The sequence below is a fragment of the Cavia porcellus genome, unplaced genomic scaffold (genome assembly GCF_034190915.1).
Source record: "Cavia porcellus strain 051 isolate PalLab524CR breed Dunkin Hartley unplaced genomic scaffold, mCavPor4.1 scaffold_31, whole genome shotgun sequence".
Taxonomy (NCBI): Eukaryota; Metazoa; Chordata; class Mammalia; order Rodentia; family Caviidae; genus Cavia; species Cavia porcellus.
Genome location: NW_026947514.1, coordinates 10,047,120 through 10,066,661, shown reverse-complemented (window position 1 = coordinate 10,066,661; position 19,542 = coordinate 10,047,120). Strand labels below are relative to the sequence as shown.

Below are 19,542 nucleotides of genomic sequence, written 5' to 3'. Positions count from 1 at the left end.
AGAGGACTCCTGGGCTCGGATCTGTTTCTCCTGGTTTTCAGTGCTTGGCCTTAGTCATCAAAGAGGTGGGAATGACTTGTTGGTCGAAGTAAAAAGAGATGAATCTGCTCTCACCAAGCTTCATGAAGCTTGAAGAGTGCGGATGGAGGGCAAGTTTATCCCAGGTTTTCCGCCTCTGCAAACTCCCCAACCTGCCTGACTGGGACCTTACACGGCCCTTGTGGGAAACATACGCCACTGCCATTATTAAGTGTGTGGCTATACCTAGTTGGCTGGTTAGGACAGTGATGAAAGCAGAGGCACAGGGCGAGATAATTCAGTGTTGGAACAGCATCATCTCGACGCAAAAGACAGCATGGCCAGGGAACTCAGACCTTGTGCTTCCAAGGTCACACGATTTCATTCTTCTAATAGGTCTCGCCTGCAGTCAGGCTCCATTTAGTCTATGTTTTTTTTTTTTTTGTACCGGGATGGAACTCATGACCTCATACTTGCCAGGCAGGCACTTGTGCCACTGAGCTATATCTCCAGCCCCCCCCATTTTAGTCTTGTTTTCAGTGGGCCACACAAGAATGACACCATCATAGCCATAGGAGAGACAGGCAGGGGTGTCTTTCCTGGAAGACCAAAGGCAGCACGGGGCAGGTGGACATACGGTGGTGCGAGGGGCTGTTCTCTTAGTAGAGGACACAGACTCTGCCTCCCCGTGGGGCCTGAAGGGCTCCTCAGTGCTCCTGCAGTGCTGGATTGCTGGTCTCTGGACCTCATTTTGAATCACCATGCTCTAGATGGCAAAAGCCACAGGGAACTCTGCACAGGACACAGCTCTGGGTCCAGGGCCTGGGGCCCTAGTCCTAAAACCACCCCGTGTCAAAGTCAGAAGAGAATACGAGTCAGTGGGGATGTGGCTGAGAAGGCGAAACCTCAATCTAATCATGAAGAAACATCTGACAAACACAAAATGGGGAACTTTCATGTAAAGGAAAAAGCAGGGGGCGGGGAAGGAAGTCTGCATGACAATCTCAAAACTAACGATGTCATAAGTGACAAAGACAGACTATGCATATATTCCAAAGGAAGGGAGGCAGAAGGCGCGCCTGCTACATGGAATACCTGGCCCTTGGCAGGATCCTTCCCTGGAGCGGGGAGGTGTGAGCGAGGAACTTATTCAACCGAGAGGCAATCTGATAGCTGAGATAAAAAGCAATGCACACCTCTGACACAGACGGCTCCTGGGTGGGTGTGCACCGGTGTGCAGCCTTAGTGCTTATGGAGATTCCATGACACACTCAAGAAGGTGTCCACGGACAAACAGCCCAGAGTATGTAAGCGCTCTGTCCTTTATACGATTCAGAAAAGAATTACACAGAGAGAGACAGAGAGGGTGGCCGGGGAAAGAGTAACAGTTCACAATAGTACGCACGTGTGCCTACGTCAGCGCACTGCTTCTATTCTTGGGTGTGTTTGAAGTTTGAAGTTATTTCCAAGGGAAAGACTTTTTAAAAATAGCAGTAGAACTATTTATTTCAGACAAAAACCCCATGCAGAGCCCGTGTGTAGAACAGGTCCAGCAAGGCTGGTGCTGGGCCCTGCCATCTGGTGTTTTTTTAGTAGCCCCGAGAGCCCTGTGAAACCCAGTTGGGGAGCCAGTGCACATCAGGGAAGGTGGAGTGAGGCGGTGGTTGCTGTACCCCGACCCCTGAGCACTGACACACACTGGGGTCTCCTCACCGGAGCCTCCAGAGGAGTTCCCAGCTTCATTATGGATGGGGACACTGAGCCGGGGGCAGGAGGACTCGATATCCCGTGCAGCTCAGGGATGTCCTGCGGGCGTGATGTGCACGGTAGGGGAGCCCTGTGGTCTGTTGTCCAGGGCCATGCAAGGAAGCTAAGGTTCAAACCCAGGCCCACACGTCAAAGTGGCTGAGGCTCTGGGGTGTGTGTGCATGTGTGTGTCTCCAATCTGCCAGCGGCTGAGAATAAACCGAGCATCACTGGACTCCCAGTCCAGTGCCCAGCCAGTGGTGGAAGGCACTCATCACAGTCCCTTGGTGAGAAGCCATTGGTTTCTAGTGGGAGACCTTCACGCAGAGCCCTGACCTTGGCCTCGTAATCACAGCTCAGAATTGCTGGCTGGATGATCTCTAAGTCAGCAGAGATTACAGTTCCCCTTCTCCACTCTGTCCCCCATCTGCTGTCCCCCACTTGCTGTCCCCAGCTTGCCGGTTCCACTGACTGCCCTTCTTTACCTTCCTCTCCTCTCAAAATTAGCCACTCCCTCCCCCATTCCTGCTCTGGGTAACTTTTTAGTAGTCAGATCCAGGGATAGCAAAGGTCACATGGTTGGAACCTCACCCACATGACTGGGGTTTTAAAAGAATTCCAGGAAGCCAGAGGCTTCTGGGAAAACAGAGCTTGCTGAGAAGGGAACTGTTCTTTCCTAGCCAAGCTACGGGAGCATGGTGAGGGCACTGGTGCACCCTTGGCCCTGACTCTGCCTACAGCCCTTACAGCTCTGCAGGACTTGGGGGAAATGATTCCTTCAAAGACCCAAACAGGGAAGGGGACACCTGTCATTAGGAAGTGCGGCTGCCAGGCAACCTGCCAACTGCAGGCTCCTCTAGGTTTCAAGAGGCCCAAAGGTGGGGAACACTGTGTCCTTTAACTGGGACGAAGCAGACTGTGCACTAGGTCATCTGAACTGCCCAGCAGCTAGGGGGTGGAGCTGGGATGGAAACGTGGGTCTGCTCGCCTATGTACCTCTGGGCGAGGCTGCCCCCAGTGAAGGGCTCTGTCTCCTTTCTGCCTCAACCCAGTTTCTCTGATGTTCCTCTGCCCATCCTGCTGCAGACCAGAACTGCTCGCTCAGTCTCAGAAGGCTCCTGGCTTGTTCCTGCTAGTGCTTTGCTCAGGCAGGCCAGGTTGCCCAGGGCTCCAGACCCTAGGGCTGCCCACACCCATCTCTTTGAGAGCTCTGGGTTCTGCAGGCTGCCTGCTAACCCTGCCTTATTTCTGTGGGTATTTTTTAAAGGTGAGTACTTGGTTGTGCTTGCATTCTTGGCCTGTTCACTGGCTTGCAGGCTGCATAAGGCACCTGATGTCCAAATCTATCCTCCACCCTGTGAAGAGAAAGCCTTTGTGACCCCACATGTCTACTATCGCCTTTTGTTTCTGCACATTTCCAACATGATGAGAAAGAGTCCATGAGTATTTCTAAGTGTGGCACTGCCTTTGGGAAATAACATTCATTGTCATCATGGGACACAAATTAGTTTAGCACAAAAAAAAGTGACTCTGACCTGGCACTGGGCCTGTACCCAGGGAAGCTCTTCTAGAAGGAGAGAGCCTATCTTGGGCCACATCCAAAACTGACATCCCTCTCTGTTGGTCTATGGCCCACGGGCTTGCCTTTCTCCAAGGGAGGAGAGAACCCTGTTCCTCAGGCAGCCACAGCTGCACCTGCAAGCCGAAGCGTTGAAGCCAACATTATACACAGGCTGTTTCCATATTCTCAGTGACTGAGCACAGCTTCTGGGCCATGGAGGTCTTAGCTTCCACTCTCTGTAAAGCAGCTTCCACAGATGAGGACATTGGTCTTAATGGGCTAAGGAAATCCTTCAAGGTCATACAAACCGAGGTTCTGAATCCAGTCTGTATTGCCATAGAGGTGAGAATCTTTTGAGTTTTTTTTTGGTACTGGGGACTGAACTCATAACCTCGTGCTTGCCATGCAGGTGCTTATACCTGCTGAGCTATGTCCTCAGCCTTAGAGGTGAGAATCTCCCCATTCTTCATTACTTCAGGTTGCCCACTGTGCCTGGGCATCCAGCAGACAGGTGGGGTGTGCATCACGGTGTGGTGATGCCTATTCTGACCCACTGGGAGGAATGCTGGTGTCCCTAGCACTCCTCTCCCTATGTCTATACCCCTTGCAGTGCAACTTTGCATGAGCAAGGGTTCCTCTCTCCAAATCAGGGCTCATCTTATGACAGAACAAACAATGACATGTACCAGCAACAGCCTGAAAGTTCAGGCCAGGACCGAGCAGGCTTGGCAGACTGCGCTTGATCTCCTGGCCCCAGCGATGGGCCTGGGCACAAGCCCCCATGACCCTGATACAGGACCAAGAGCTGTGGTCCAGGAGCCTCGGCACAAGCCACTGCCAGTCGCCACCTGACAGACAAATGTGGCCAATTCTCAACAGCCAGTTCCAGCTGGCTACAGCTGACTAGACCACGGAACCCACTCGAGGTCAGCACAGCAGGCTGAAATGGATCCACTCCCAAACCCACACGCCCAAGGACTAACTTTCAGTACTGAAGAACGTGACCTTATTTGGAAATCGGGTCACCACACATGTAGGGGGCCATGAGGTCATCCTGGACAAGGGAAAGCCCCAACCCTGTTATGACCACTGTTCTCATTAAAAAAGGAGAAATTTGGATGCAGACCGCCCTGTGCAGACCAGGGTTTAGCAGGAACAAAGGCAGCTGGCCACCCAGGGGGAGAGCCCCACCTACCTGGGTTGCCGAGCGCCATGGAGTCGTAGATGAGCTTGCAGGTCTTGAGCAGGATGGAGATCTTCTTCTCGGGGGAGTAGGCCTTGTGCATGCTGGCCAGCTTCTGCAAGATCTTCTCCAGGATGGGCACCTCGGGCACACTGGTGGTCACGCCCAGATCGGTGGTGGTAGTGGCCAGGACCACCTGCTGGTTCACCTTGAGCTGCTGCAGGGAGCCATCCTTGCTGTGGATCTCGTGCAGGCTAGAGTCGATGGCTTCCTTCAGGGGCTTCAGGACGCACTTGTACAGGGCTGACTCCACGATGGCTTCTGCAGGTGGGCAGAGCACAAGATGAGGGCATCAGTGGCAGGGGTCCTGCCATGCGGCCCTGCTGCCCAGCAGCACACCCTCCCCTGTCCTGGTCCCTGTAGGCCTCACTCAGCCTCAGCATGTCTGACACAGGGATTAAATCCAGTAGAACCACACTTGGGACAAACAGACACAGGAGCCCCAGTGACTCAAGTAACTGGACACTGCATGCTATGCTGTTCACAGGGCCTGGCACAGGGTGAGCCTCAGGGCTGCTCACCAATGCAGTGCACACTAGTTACTCTGGAGCTCTGCAGTGTACAACCTGGCCAGCTGTATGCCGAGGGCCTGGATGCCCTGTAAATGATGTGTGGATTTATTCTTGACCTCTCTTTGAAGACCCTTGTCTATTTGACTCAGCTCAAAAATATACCACACCCCAGATCTCATCACTTCCATGGCTACTGCCCTGACCTGGGCTGGTCAGGCTGCCCCACAGTCTCTTGCCCAGCTTAGACCAGGCGCCTCTTGCCTCTGTCACAGCATGTTTGAATATGACAGTCCCTTGCCCCGATGGTCCTGTCTTGGAGCCAGCCTGCCACGCACAGAAATCTCTACCACCATGAGCCAAATAAACCTTCCTTGAGCTTCCCTGGTACCAGGGAAAACTAAGCAGTATACAGCACAATCAAATCAAAGCCCAAGTGTTCCCTGTGGTCCGTGAGGCTTGCTGTGGTTGGCCCGCAACCTTTTTCACTGGAGCTCTGCATGCTCCCTGTGCTCAGGCCTCTCCTCCTCTCTGCCAGCTTGTTCCTTCTCCAGGGCCTTTGCACCTGCCTCTGCTTGCCCTTTGCCATTGAAATATCTTCTGATCCAAGCAGCAGTCCTGCTCAACTTGGGGAGGGAGCATCAGTGAACTCTGATCACAATAACTCTATAGGGTGTGACTGAAAATATGACAGATGTTTAAATTTTTAAAAACATTATTACAATAAAAGACACATTGCCATGAATTCCCATAAGTGCTCCCCCTCATTTTGAACACACTTATCTTATTATTCTTGCCATCTTCTGAAGCAGTTTTGGAAGTCCTCCTTCATGAGGGCTTTGGTTATACTGTCATGGCTGCCTCAAGGTCCTGAATCAATTTAAAATGTATCCCTTTCACAGTCATTTTGACTTTGGGGAAGAGCTAGAAGTTGCACAGTCCTGGTGAATCTGGTAGGTGACAGACTGTTATGTGTCCACGAGCCTGCCCGTCTGTCGGATGGCATGTGGCCGCAGCGCTTACTCTTATTTTGGACCACGTCTCATAAAGACATTCATGAAAGAGCACTTCCAGAGTTGCTTCAGAAAGCAGCAGGACAATGGGATAACTTACACCCACAGCAATGGGTCTTTTACGGTACATGGTCCCCCTGCCAATGGAAATACCTAGGCTCTGACAGGAGGCCAAACAAGGACCTGGAGTCGCATCTGCCTGACACCACAGTGATGATCAGCTGCTTCTGGTGACAGTAGGAAAACACTTCCAGGAAGTTGTTTTTAGCCCATCACATCTCCAGGAGGGATGCGGCTACTCCCCCAGCAGGGTCAGTCCCAGTGTTGCCCTATGGAAGATGCCTGGGCTGCCCTGTCCCTGGGGAGACTTGTGCTGAGTCTTGTGGCTGATCCTCAGTAGAGACCCAGACAAGCTTTCCCTGCATGGGATTGCTCTTGTCTGGCTTTGGCAGTCAGTCCTGGCTGTCCTGGGTCCCGTCTTGCCATCTCCCTCATCCCCTCCATCAGGAGAACACAGAGAGCACAGACTGGGGAGGGACTTTCTTTCCCGCTGCCCCGGGCTCCTCTGTGACCCTGACTGCGTTTCTTCCCATGGAAGGGCCTATTTTCCACTCTGCATAAGGAGAGGGCTGTGCTGGTCCTCAGGCTCTCACATCAGAGAGCCCTGGCTTCCTAGGGGCACCACTTCTCCAGACTGCCCTCTGTGGCCACAGACACATGCCAGGACTGTGTCTCAATGGCTCCTTGTGCCGTTTACCCTAATGCCAAAGGGAAGGTCAGTGCCTTATGTGACTTAGGTTCCCCAGATCCCCCTGGGCACAGGCAGGTCCTGGGTGGGGACAGAGCAGCAGAGCATCTGCTCTTGGACATGCCACTGTGTGGTCTGAACGTGCTCTACTGCTACCTCTGTGTCCTCATGGCCAGGTTACCGAGCCCCGAGCCACGGCTTCCCGGATATAGCAGTGACCCAGCTGCTCATAAGGCTGAGGTGTGCAGGTCTGGAACGCAGCTAGTGCGTCCTGCTGATGCCACTCAGTCTTGTTCCCACCTGCTGCCTGCAGCTGCAGCCCTGCCCTTCTTTGGTGTCCCCTTCTCTCTGCCTAGAAGCCTCCCTACCCCACACTTAGCCCAGAGCCAGCTCTGGGGACACTACGCCTCGTCATGCCTGGCAGACTCCACGTCTGGTACCTGTTGGCATCTGGGTACCTGAGACAGAGTTGGCCTTTGCAGATGCCCTGTGGTGAGTCCCTGTCCAACCAGCTGGCCACCGCAGGGCGCTCAGATCACTCCTGCTGGTTTTGGCAGTGGTCTGGCTGGTGCTAACTTCCTTTGTCTTGCCCAGGGCTGGACCACTCATCCCTGACTCATCTCCCGCGCTGTCCCCTCTTCTGTCCCTTCACGCACATTCAGAGGCCCACTGGTCTCCAGGCCAGATCCGCGGCCTTGAGAGAGCAGTCTCTGATCCTCTCACCTCTATGCCTGTGTCCACACTGCTTTCTCCCACCAGGGGAGCCCAGCCCGCCTCTCTGTACAGCTCAGCCCCTCCGGCTTCCTCTGAGTCTCCCTGCGCCTCGTGCCCTTCCGCAACCTCCATGTCTGCACTGTCCTCAGATCAGCGCTGATCTCACCAGACTCGTGGCTCCTTTTGTGCTGACAGTTCCCAGATGTCTATCTGCGGCCTATATCACACCCCAGAACCACAGGCTCAGATCTCAGCAGCTTACTCGACGTGCCCACTGGAGTGTCTGGTAAGTAGCTCCAAGGACACTTATCCAAATCTGAGCCTAGGACTTTCCCCCAAGGCCCACCTCAGGAAGGAACAGCTGCATCTCTTAGGGACCCAACTCTCAGCTCATATCCACAGTCCACCAGTCTTGCACCCCACCTTCAGGACAGACCGGAATCCCAGCTCCTTGCCCCCCCCCTGCCCTTGCTGACCCTTCACTGTACGACCGGATTGGGGACAGTGGCTTCGGAGCAGGTTTCACTCATCTTCACAGGCAGAGTGACCTCAGGCACCTGTGAGACATCACTGCTGGCTTGACCCTGTCGCAGCAGGAAAGCCAAGTCCCCAGGGTGGCCTGCAGGTCCTAGTGACCCACCTCCCCAGGTGTCTCCCGACCTCACTGCCCGTCGCGCTCTGCACTGTGTCACTTCACTAGATGCCTTTCCTCAGGCTCCTGCTGGCTGCCCGTCACCCTTCCCAGAGGTAAGAGGGACTTGTGCAGGTTTTACTCTCCTCTGTTTTCCCAGAATGAAACTGTGTCTGGCAGAGTTGGGCAGCCCAGAACTCTGTCAACCGTCTGCTCACCATGGGACTTAGCATCCCCCAGTGAGAGCTCCGTGGGAGCAAGGCTGCTCTCCCTTGGCCCCCAGTTGTGAAATAAATCCCTGGGCTGCTGTGGGTGACCCTTGCCCGAGCTAGCCCCGAGTTTCCCTCCTGGAAACCCCCCACTTGTCAGGCCCTGTGTACACATGGCAGCCAGGGAGGCAGCTGTTGGCCTCTGACCTCAGTGTCACCTCCCAAGCCCACACCTACAGTGCCCATCGGTCCTGTGGCCTGGAGACACTATGCTCCCAGTGGCCAGCTGGGAGCACTCATGGCTCTTTCTGGAAGGAACACTTACAATGAATTGACTATGTTGCAGAGTCCCAAATGTCCCTTCCTGTCCCCAGCACTGACCTTTAATTACTGGCAGGGGAAGAGAGAGCTGGGGGACCCCAAGAAGGTGCCAAGGAACTGTTACCAACTACTTAATCCATCAGCAGCTCCACGTTTTAACAAGTGCTTTAGCCACATAGCAGTGATGTGTGTGTGTGTGTGTTGGGGCGGGGGACTGGGTTTGAGCTCTGGGGCATTCTATCACTGATCTGCACACCACTATACCATTTTATTTTTTATTTTGAGACAGGTTCTCACTAAGTTGCCCAGGCTGGCCTTGAACTTGAGATCCTTTCACTTAACCTCCCGAGTAACTGGGATTACAGGTATGAATCACCCTGTCCGGTTGATTCATTTACATAGGTGTGTAGTTGATTGCAATGTACAATATAGATGTCATTGTGAGTCAAACTCAGAAAGGCTCGCTAGTTACTGGGTTAGAGGCCGGCTAGGATGGGAAGGTTGGGGGCTGATTGAGAGGTGGTCAGAGTAGAGAGCTGGCTTGGGTCAGTTCCCTGGAAGAGGATCTGGGTGCAAGTGGTTTATCAAGGAAGAGAAGGAAGGAATTGGGAAGCAGAGTGCAACAAGGATGGGCTTGAGCAGGCTGCGTGCTGCGGAGGGTGGGAGAGGGGGGTGTAGGTAACAGCTCCTGTGTGGCAGAGGAGCCGCCTGTGCAGCAGCTAGAGAGGGGCACACACTGAGAAGGGGTGAGAGTGTGTAACCAACTGTGGCGTGCATAGGGGATCCCGAGTCTACGCTCCCATCCTTCCCTCCTCGCCCCGAACAGGTACTGACCGAGCTCCTCCTCTGTGTGCAAGGCAGGGTCCACCAGGACCTTGAGTTCGGTGCTCTGCAGCAAGTAGCTCTTGAGCTGGGTCATCATGGTGCGGATCTCCTGCAGCATTTCCGTGCTGGAGGTCTGGCGCGCCATCATCTCCAGGCTGTACACCTTATAGTCCTGCACCAGGCTGCCAAAGTACGAGCCCTTGTCCTGCGCCAGCTCCACCACCTTCTTGTACAGCTTGCGGTTGTTGGAGAGGAAGGCGTGGAAGACGTTGGTAAAGCTGGCAAAGCTCAGCCGGTGGCGTGCTTTGTCCAAGATCATGGATGGCTTCTTCTTCACGCTGGGGCTGCTGAAATCCAGCTCCTCCTCTGCACTGCTGGTTGAGTAGGAGTCCTGGTCCACAGCTGAGGAGGGCACTCCCAGGCTGTCTGGAAGGGAAGCCAGGGAGCCCTTGAACTCTGCAGAGCTCTGGCTACAGGCGTTAGCCTGGGCATGGAGCTGTGAAGTTCCAGACTGCAGGGTAGCGCCCTGGCCTTCTCTGGGCGCACTGGGCGTGGGTTTCTCAGAGGTCACCTCCTTTGTGGGGGACTTGACACTCTCCAGGGAACTTGGGAGGATAGAGGCCAACTGCCTGGAGATCCGTTTCTTCCTGGGGGGTGGGATTGGGGGTTGTCTGGCCTTCCTGGTAGGGTCTGGCATGCTGCCCAGATCACTGGTTTTGGTCTCTGCTTCCTGGGCTTGTCCTGTGGTACTCTGAGGATTGTCTTTAGGGCTTTCCGAGGTCCCTTCTGGAGGCAGGGTGAGCTGGGTCGTCCTGGAAAGGCCCAGCTGGTTCCTGTCAGCCACCACCCCCATACTCTGGTCTTCCAGGGACAGCCTCTCAGAGACACGTCTCCTGGGAGGCACGGCTGGAAGGCTCTTCTTCGTGGGCATTGGCGGGGTGGGGGTTGGTTGCGGGGGGGTGGGGGCCGTTCCCAGTTTTATCTCTTGTTCCCTGAAGGTGCCCAGTCCTGCAGTGGGGTGTGGGAGCCTCTCGCAAGCTGTCATGGGTGGCTGGCTTGGGTGGTCTGGGGGTCCTGGGGCATGGGATGGGAGGTGGGGGGCAAATACTGGGGGGGTGCTGGGCAAAGGACAAGCAGGAGCAGGGAGCACAGGGGTTCGGGGGGAGGGCACTGGGGGCGGGGGCGGTGGGCGGCGAGGGGCCCACCTGGAGGTGGGTGAGGTAGGAGCGTCCGAGGTGGCAGCCTCAGGGCACGAGAGGCAGCTGCCAGGAGGCGACAGGTCAGCAGGCAGGGCGCTGCCACAGTCCTCGATGAAAACAGGATTCACAAACCACAGGCGGTCGTTTCCTATGGACAGCTCAATTTCGCAGGAACAGTTTGCGTAACGGGCTGTGGACCTGAGGCTGGAGGCTACGGGCCCCCCAGGAGCTGGGTCTTTTGGAGGCTCTGGTGGGCAGCCACCTCCTCTTGGGGGGTTCAGCGAGGAGTCCCAGAAGCCTGTGGGGAGCAGAGAGGGAGAGGTCGTCAGTCCTCAGGGTGGGTGGCATGTGCAGGAGGCAGCCTGGGAGGCTGCTCAGACCTTGCTTCTCTGGGGAGAGTTGTTTTCCCCTCTTGGGCTGCTAAGCCTCTCCCACGACTTCCTGCCTGTCTCGGAGGGGAAGCCCCAAACCTTCCTCCTCAGCAGGTAGGTGGGGCTGCTCTGGAAATGTGACAGCCCACCACGGGGGGCGCCAGTGACCTAGGGTTGGGGCGACAACAAGGGCTGTCCCGAGTCAAACAAGCCGCAGGAGTCGTGTGTGGGAATGGCATGGGGTGGGAAGGAGGGACTGGAGGCCTAGAGCCCCTGTAGCTGCCCAGCCGGGAGCACAAGATAGGGTGCTCTACTCCTCTAGCCCTCAATCATCTCAAAAATGAGGTCTCACATCAGAGGGCTCAGAGGAGGGAACACAATTATATCAGAGAAGGTGCTTTGACCTGTTTTGTCCACTGCAGTCATTACCTGCAGGAAAAACAAACCTATGGTCTGTGACCAGCAGCACCAGAACTGAGTGTCACCTCGGTGCCTGACTATTGCAAACCAACTTGATTCTGGCGGGTCTGGATGTTTGGGTCCAGCACTGAGATCTGCTGACCACTTCTCATGACCCAGTCCATGGCTGCAGCCACCAAGGCAGGTTGGGTTCAGGAATTCTTGGTCTCTGGGTACCGCATCCCATCAAGTAACCATAAAGGCTCAGGACCCCCCGCCCTCCCAAAAAAGACACATGGATGTGACATCTTGGGAATAGTTTCAGCTGACTCACACGCCACTTGAGCAGGTCCTATTCACTGTAAGTTTAATACTGGGAAGGAAATTAACCAGGAAGAGCAGAATTCCTCCTGAATGGTGGGGCCAACCTCCCACCCAGGACTGCTGGGAGGGACTCGTCAGCAAGTAATATCAGGAGCATTTGAAAAGTTTTGGCTGGGTGGCACCCTGTGGACCACTGCTCTGCATGGCCCACCTCACTGTTCCCAGATCCTACGCTTCACTCCCATTTTGCAGTTGAAAAGGAGACCCAGGGATAGATACCAAAGCCTTCACTTGAGATCACATTGCTAGTAAGTGAGGGGGTTGGAATCTGAGTGGGGTCACACTTGTCCTAGGGTTCCCGTGTTCAACCGCTGTGTTGTGTGGCCTTCCTTTGCAGGAACTTGCAACACTTCCCATCTGGGGTGCTCTCCGGGCATCAGTGATGATGATGGCTTGACCCAGAGTGGGGATGTGGTAAAAACACAACAGGCTCTTGATGTTGAAACAAAGGAGGCTTCACAGGATGGGGGGAGGATTGCAGAGCCTGTGCTGGCTCTGAGATAGGGACACTCGCAAGGATGTGGGCCTTGGCCCCCCTCATGGTCAGAGGGTCACAAACCCAAAGAAGGTAAGTGGGGTGTAATCCCAGGACTGAGAGTTAGCAGTGACTCATCCAGCTATGTGCACCCCTTAACGGGAAGGAGAGTAGATTCACCATTCACCCGGCCCTGGCAGAGATTTTGCCTAGATCATCAAGGGCTGTGGGCTCTGGCCTGTGAAAATCTTTTTCTGGAATCATCTACTGACTCTTCAGCCCACTCACTCTGTCTGTTGCTCTCCACTTCCTCCACTGCTCTGCCTTTACATCCTGGCTAAAGCTGTTCCCCTGCTTGGAATTTTTCCCACTTTCTTCACCTGCAATGGCTTACTCATCTTTCACACATGTTACCTGTTTAGTACAGGCTTAATGACACATCCAGGTCTCACCGTTGTTCTTCCGTGTCCCCCAGCTCTGGTGTACACTCTGACTCTAGTGACCAGCATTGGGAGAGCAATGTTCTGCTGTTGTCTGGCTCTCTTTACCAGGCTCTGTCCTTCCAGAAGACAGCACCAATGCCTCCTCCATCTGTGGATCTCTAGATCCCAAGACAGTGCTCGGTACAGATGAGTCCACCACCAGCCCGGGTGGATTAGCTCAGCCAGAGGAGAGGCAGGGCTCTGGGAGAAGGGACACAGGTTAGCTCCTACTTCAAGCTGGGCATGGCCCGTGCTTGGGGAGGTGAGGAGCCAGGACAGTGAGAGCAAGCCAAAGGAGGGCTAAGGAGCTCCATAAGCGAATGCCCTGCATGTGGACAGCCGCTCCAAGACAGCAGGGCCAGGCCACACAGCACCTTTTCCACCACTCACTTGGATTTCAGCAGGAGCGGAGCAGACCCTGAGCTTCAGGGAAATGTGCTCAGTGCCCAGGATGCTGCGCCGCTCCTCAAGATAGGCCAGGTGGCAGGGGACAGTCCTCCAGGTCAGTGCTGCTCTGAGGGGAGGGGAAGCTGGGGGCTGAGGTGCTGCAACATGGGTCTGGGGCCTTGCTGGGGAACACACTGGCAGTACACACAAAAAAAAAAAGAAAAAGGAAGTGGGTAACTTTCTCTGCAGTCTGCAGAGACCAAGGCCAGAGAAGCGGAACGCTGTGCCATGCAATCCTAGTGGTTGGCAAAGCTGTGCGTTCCAGTGCCTAGTGGCACCATGCCAAGACTTGTCTCAGCTGCTAAGGTTCCCGTAAGAAGGTCCTGTCCTAGCTGGGTGTGGCAGCAGGAGGCCGGGGCAGGAGGTGGAGAGTTTGACCCCTGCACGAGATCCTGTATCAGAATAAAAAATGGGCAGGGAAATTGCTCAGTGTGGAGGTTCTGTGTTTAATCCTCGATGCCTCAGTACCACACACACCAAAGAAACAGGAGGAGAAGGAGGAGGGAGAGGAGATGGAAAGGAAGAGAATGAGGAAGAAGAGGAGGCGGAGGAGGGTGGCATGTTCCCCTGCTGCCTCTGTGCTGCCCTCCGAATGGAGCAGTCACTTTTCTGGCCCTGCCTTGTGTCTACAGGGGACACATCTCGCTAGACAGCAGGGCCAGTCCGAACAGCACATTTTCCACCAGGAGTAGGTGTCTACTCCTAGGACACTCGGAGGGCCTGGCTAGGCCAGGCACTGGCTGTTTGCCTGAGAGCAAATTAAATTTTTACCCTTGGCATCCCTGGGCAAGCAGCAGCAGAATGGGGACAGCAAAGCACTTCAGATGCCACGACAACAGCTCGAAAGTCCAGTTACTACAGGGAATGCATATTTCTGGGCCATCCCAAAGATGGACTGTTAGTCATTCAAATTCACATTTCAGTGAATCTTTAATAACTAGAGGAATTCTCATTGTATGATGTAAAGGAAAAAGCAAGCCACATGCAGACATGGAACAGCTAGAGAACATATGCCTTTTTTCCAACATGTTTTTAAACTATTACACGTATATGTACTGCAGATGGGTTTGAGGACCCACTGCCAATAACCCTTATTCTCTAAGTTCCATTTGCATGAAAGATTAGTGCTGAATACTCCCTACGTTAGCTCTGTGGCCCCAAGGAATGTGAAATTCCTGAAGTTCAAGATTACACCTTATATAGCCTGCCCTGTGGGATGCTGGCTTGTCCAAGTCCAGATTTGGACTTGCTTACACCGGCTCAGGAACAGACATTCCGAGGCATCACACGGTGTCCCACTGCCAAAGAACAGCTCTGTTTCAGCCATACTATTCGTGTCTAGACAGCAGGGTTCATTCCCCTCCAAAAAAAATATGAGTAGGGTGCCAGGGAAATAAAGTTGTTGGCACTAAGGATAAGAAACACATATGCCTCAAAAACTTATTATAACTGCAAGATTTCCAGGGGGGATGCAAATCCAGTACATCCCTTAACTAAACACTCCTTGACTCTGGGTGTGAGGGGAAAAAAAAACTGAAAGCCACAAGCATTTTCCAGCAAAACAAAACCAAAAGTGAAGAGAAAAACTGCATTTCTGCAGCAGTTGAGGGGTCATGCGTGGTTTTCATCCTCCTCCTTTTCTGATCTTGTCAGTTAGAAACAAATAAACATACCAAATCTACTGGGCTTTTATAAAAGCAAACAAATGATAAAAAAAAACACACACACACACACAGAAGCACGCGCAGGGGAGGATGCAGAGGGTAGGGCTCTCTGTCCTCCCTCTCCCAACTCCAAATCCAGGCTTCTGCAGGACATGGCCACCATGCTGTCCTCCCCTGGACGGGAGGGGGAGGGGAAAGCCGAGGAACAAGGAGGAGCGAGCAGAGGTGGCTGAGGGTCAGGTGGCAGGGAGTACAAAGGGCACTGAGTCCAACCTCAGAAAGCTCCAAATGTGAGTGCATCTTCTTTTATGTCCTAATGCAGAAAGCCATTCCTTACTGATTGCTTTCTTGCCTAACGACTGCACTGAAATATCATTCACATAATTCATCCATTAAGAAAACACACCAGCGGCTTTTAGTATATTCACAGAGTTCTGCAACTGTCATGACAATCAATTTTACAGCATTTTAATCACCCCCGAGGGATCCTATTCATCAGCAGGGAACCCTATGCCCAGGGCCCCTGGGACTCATCAACGTGCCTCTGTCTCTGGATTTGTTGTTCTGAACCTGTTACCCAGACGAAGCCAGACATGTGCCTGGTGGTCTGGCTTCTTTCTCCGAGAGGCACACTTCCCAGGTTCATCCTCGCTGAAATGAGGTGTCAGAGCCTTGTTTCTGCTTCTGGCTGAGTAAGATCTTTAGATTCTGTGAGTTTCCAAGGCCTCACATGGAAATGGGTTTGGGGAAGAGAAATGAAATAGTGTCTGTGTACACCTAAACTGTGAATTTGCCTCTTAGTGTCCTTTTGGTTTTCCCGGAAATACTGACAATGCCAGAGGAGCATCTGATGAGGACCCTTCTCCATTTCTCAGCTCAAGGCTAGCAAGTGCTCACCAAATGCCCCCGGTGAACCTGTGTGGGCCACAGGGGCCAGGTGGGGCTGGCTGGAGTCAGGGAGCAGGCGTGAGAGGAGGTGGGGGGCTGGCGTGTGCATGCAGCAGCTGGCTGCTGCCCCCAAACCCAGGAGACCTTTCACCTGCATTTCCCAGAGTCCTTCTTTTCATCCGGGCAGTTTGAGTGGGTTTGGACCCTCTGCCAGGAGAGACCTTTGCCTAGTAAAATGCATGAGGGGCTGGGCACAGTGGGTGTGATGCCTAGGGCTCTGGCAGATGCCACCGTTTTCATATTTATTGCTACTTTTGCAGGTGAAGACTGTGAGGTCCACTCCTGCACCGGCCGGGGGAGGTCAGGCCTCTGGCCTCTGAGAGGATGTGCTTCCTTGTCCCCGGTCTCCATCCATAGGGGGATGGACTGGAAATTCAACCTTTCCTGGGGTGCGGGGGACAAAATCAATCTGGTGACCCTGACTTTATGTCCTGAGAACTTGAGGACACTAAGTCTGAACAGAACCCTCCAGCTCCTAAGCTGCCCTATACTCAGATTTCACATAAGTTCGCTTCTCGAGGGAGTGTGTGTCCACAGGTGAGTCTGAATTGCCCTTGGCTTCCCAGGTGACCTAGCCCCTCTCCACAACCACGCTGTACCTGAGGTCGAGCCCAGCCAGGGTGCAATTCTGCCATTCCAGGCAGGAAAGAAGGTCCCCCAGGAGGAGCAGCTTGTTTCAGGCCCACTGTGCTCCTAGGTCATGGAGTAATCAGGCTTCTCCAGTGAAAGAAAGCTGCAGGGAGCCTGGGCAGGGACTGCCAGGGACACTTGCCTGGACCCCACGTGGCATATGGGAAGCAGCGGCCAACACTGATGGAGGCCTCACATCTCTGCTGTCCTACCAACTTGGCCTCCAAAGTAGCCATTATTGCAAAAACAACAGAGAAGGTCATGAAGTCTCACACAGAGCAATGGAGAATCAGTGAGCAGAGGCAGGTGCCCTCAGTGCAAACCCCAGCTTTGTTCCTTCCTATCTGGGGCACTTGGGACAAGGTTGTGGCTTGGCTAAAACTTGCATTGCTATCTTAAAAATGTATATTCTGTCTTTAGATTATGCAAGGGTTATTATACAAGCCAGTGCTTTGCAGGGGTCAAAAAGCATCAGCCATGTCATTTGAGACCCCAGGAAGTTGCCACCTGTCCTACCTCTAAGCTGCCAGGAGGGTAAAAGTCCAACAATTAAAATATCAGTGTGGGGAGGGTTGGTGTATGAACTCCAGTGTGGAGGACCACCGAGACGGCGCCCCTGAGAGGAGACAATTAGGCTCCACTTTGGTTCACCGTTGCTCTACTCCGATGGACTGATACTCACAGAGCTGGCTAGGGAAATGCTCTGCCTCTTCCATGCGGGGGAAGCAATGCAAAGCAAAGTGACTGGTCTGAGATGCCCCGGCCGACAGCTCCCTCCTAGGCCGAGGGAGCCACGCTGTTGAGCCATGCTGTCGGCTGTCCGCTGGGATGCAGCTTCGAGAAAGAAGCAGTGAGCATCCAGGGCAGATCAGGCCAACATCAGAGCTCAGGCAGCTGACCCAAAACACAAGATACTTCCTCAAACTGTGTTATGCAGGTTCCTCCAAAATTAGAGGCTGCCTGTTAACAGGAATCCGTATTCTTTCCGCATACCTCTCTGCACATTGCAGAGGTGCCTTCGCCCCTCCTACCTAGCCCAGCTGGCAGAATTCCCATAGTTTTTGCCATTCTTACACTCACTCTACCCCGAGCCACCCCCTCTTCATGAACTATTAAAACTGGGATTGGCCGTGGGTCATGGCCTTTGTCCTAGTTGGCTTTCGTTGGTTCCCCATAACTGCAGATACGTTCATCTTTCTTCTCACCATGGACTGCATTGGAAGTGGTAGATTGGAATTTACTCGTGAGACTTCTAATAACTTTTCCCTAAGATTACGATTTATAAACTCTGGACTGCAACCAGGTTCAGGGTTGCGGGGGACGAGGGAAGCCTTATACTTCAGTGCTTATTTTCAATGTCAAATGAGGTTTATAAACTTCGTACATTAGCCTAGCAGAATCTGGATAAAGCTTTCAGTGTGAGATGCGGCAGCTGCTGAAGCTAAACAGTCAGGGTTCAAACCCCAGCTCTGCCACTGGACATGTTGCAGCCGTTTGTCTGCCTGACGGTGTGGATTATATCGACAGCCCCTACTCTACAGGGTTAAGGCTGGGATGAGTCAACACAGCTAGAGAGGTTAGGAAATAGTTTGATGCTCACTGGATGTCAACTCCAAGGATCTGAACCCTGCTATTTCCTGGCCCCTAACCACCAACTGTCTTTGGCATCTCTTGCAGTGCTGTTCAGAAGTCCCACTAAGCTGTGATTGGAGACAGCAGCCTGGCCTAGGAGCTAGGAAGTTGTCCCTAGCCCCACATCTGCCCCTGACTTCCCGTGTCCTGGCTCTGCCCCTCGGACATCACCTTTTCTGCTCCCTGTGGTGGTGTAGGCATGTGTCAGCCACAAGTGTCAAAGTGTCTTAAAGATTTAGGGATGACCTGCTTTGTTCATAAACATGACCTGGCTGGGGTACTGAGGTTCTGAGCCTCTGCCTAGGCACTGAAGAGGCTGCCAAAGTGGCTGCCCTTGATCACTTGTAGTAAACTTTCTGTCCCCAGCATACAGGTGACTAATGAGTTCCTCAGCAGCTATGGGCTTGGAGATCTTGGTTTTCCCGGGGGCAGCATAGTGAGGCCCTAGTCTAGCTCAGCACTGGCCAATTCCCTCTCTTTACAGCCTGCATTGTGGCCCATGTGTGAGGAGAGCCCAAAACATCTGAGCTCTGCTTGTATTTCTTTGGAAGGCTCTAGATCACAAGTGGCCAGTCCCTCTTCCTGCTCCTTTTCATCTTCCCTCCGAGTTCCTCAAAGCTCCAAGGTGAAAGGGGCGGTGAGCTTAGGGCCAGTTGGTGGGCAGGGGCAGGCCAAGGGGGTGAGGGGCCGGCTCCAGCTCCAGATCATCATCACATCCACGCTGCTGTTCCTTCTGATGTGGACAGGGCTGGAGACCGGGGCTGTGACAGACTGGGAGGACTCTGCCACCACTTGAAAGGGCTCTGTTCTTGGCCCATCGTTGCCTAGAGCCTAATATATTCAGCCTCTATGGTCCCAAGTGGGCCACCACCCTGTGTGACAAACAGGCCGTGCATCAGGCCCTCCTGGGCAGCTGGCCGGAAGCAACAGATCTCCCTGCAATGGCGTTCAGCAGCCTGGGCTGAGAGCGTGTGCTCCCATAGCTGCGGGGACTGAGGGTCCAGCTTGGTCTCAGCACAAGGGGCCTCCCTCTGCCCTTAGTCCCATCTGCTCCCATAGAGAGGACTTACCCAGGCCCAGGTTGGAGATGGTCTCGAGGTCTGTGAAGCTGCTGGCCTCAAGGATGGCCTGGGGCAGCCGCAGCGTGAAGGGCAGTAAGTCTCTGTGAAGACACAAGGGGCACAGGTCAGGCCTGGGGAGGGGGCTGAGGTGCACCGCCTCTGTACCCAAACCTGCAGCTGGTAAGGAAGAACCCTGTGTCCCGAGGCTTTGGGGTCTGCTCAACTCTGGAAATGTCCCTGGAGCCAAGGCCAGGGCTGAGGCTGAGAGAGTTCCATGCAGATCAGGGACAGAGTGCTGGGAGGCCTCCGGGA

General features: G+C 53.9%; 1 protein-coding gene and 1 long non-coding RNA gene across 4 annotated transcripts in view; one reads left to right on the top strand and one right to left on the bottom strand.

Annotated features, from left to right (window-relative positions):
- Rin3 (Ras and Rab interactor 3) overlaps positions 1-19,542 on the bottom strand; it is a 114,830-nt gene that overhangs the window by 19,990 nt on the left and 75,298 nt on the right. For all 3 annotated transcript variants that reach the window (XR_010044811.1, XM_063240903.1, XM_063240902.1), the window contains exons 5-7: positions 19,240-19,331; positions 9,548-11,035; positions 4,521-4,829 (exon numbers count right to left, since the gene is read on the bottom strand). Coding sequence is in view for 2 of the 3 variants with exons in the window: in XM_063240903.1 (XP_063096973.1) it covers positions 4,521-4,829; positions 9,548-11,035; positions 19,240-19,331 (1,889 nt within the window). In the remaining variant the exon portion in view is untranslated. The remainder of the gene's footprint in view (positions 1-4,520; positions 4,830-9,547; positions 11,036-19,239; positions 19,332-19,542) is intronic.
- On the top strand, positions 7,735-9,824 carry LOC134474165 (uncharacterized). Its single transcript, XR_010044814.1, has 2 exons — positions 7,735-8,299; positions 9,003-9,824. It is a non-coding gene; the product is annotated as an uncharacterized LOC134474165 (long non-coding RNA).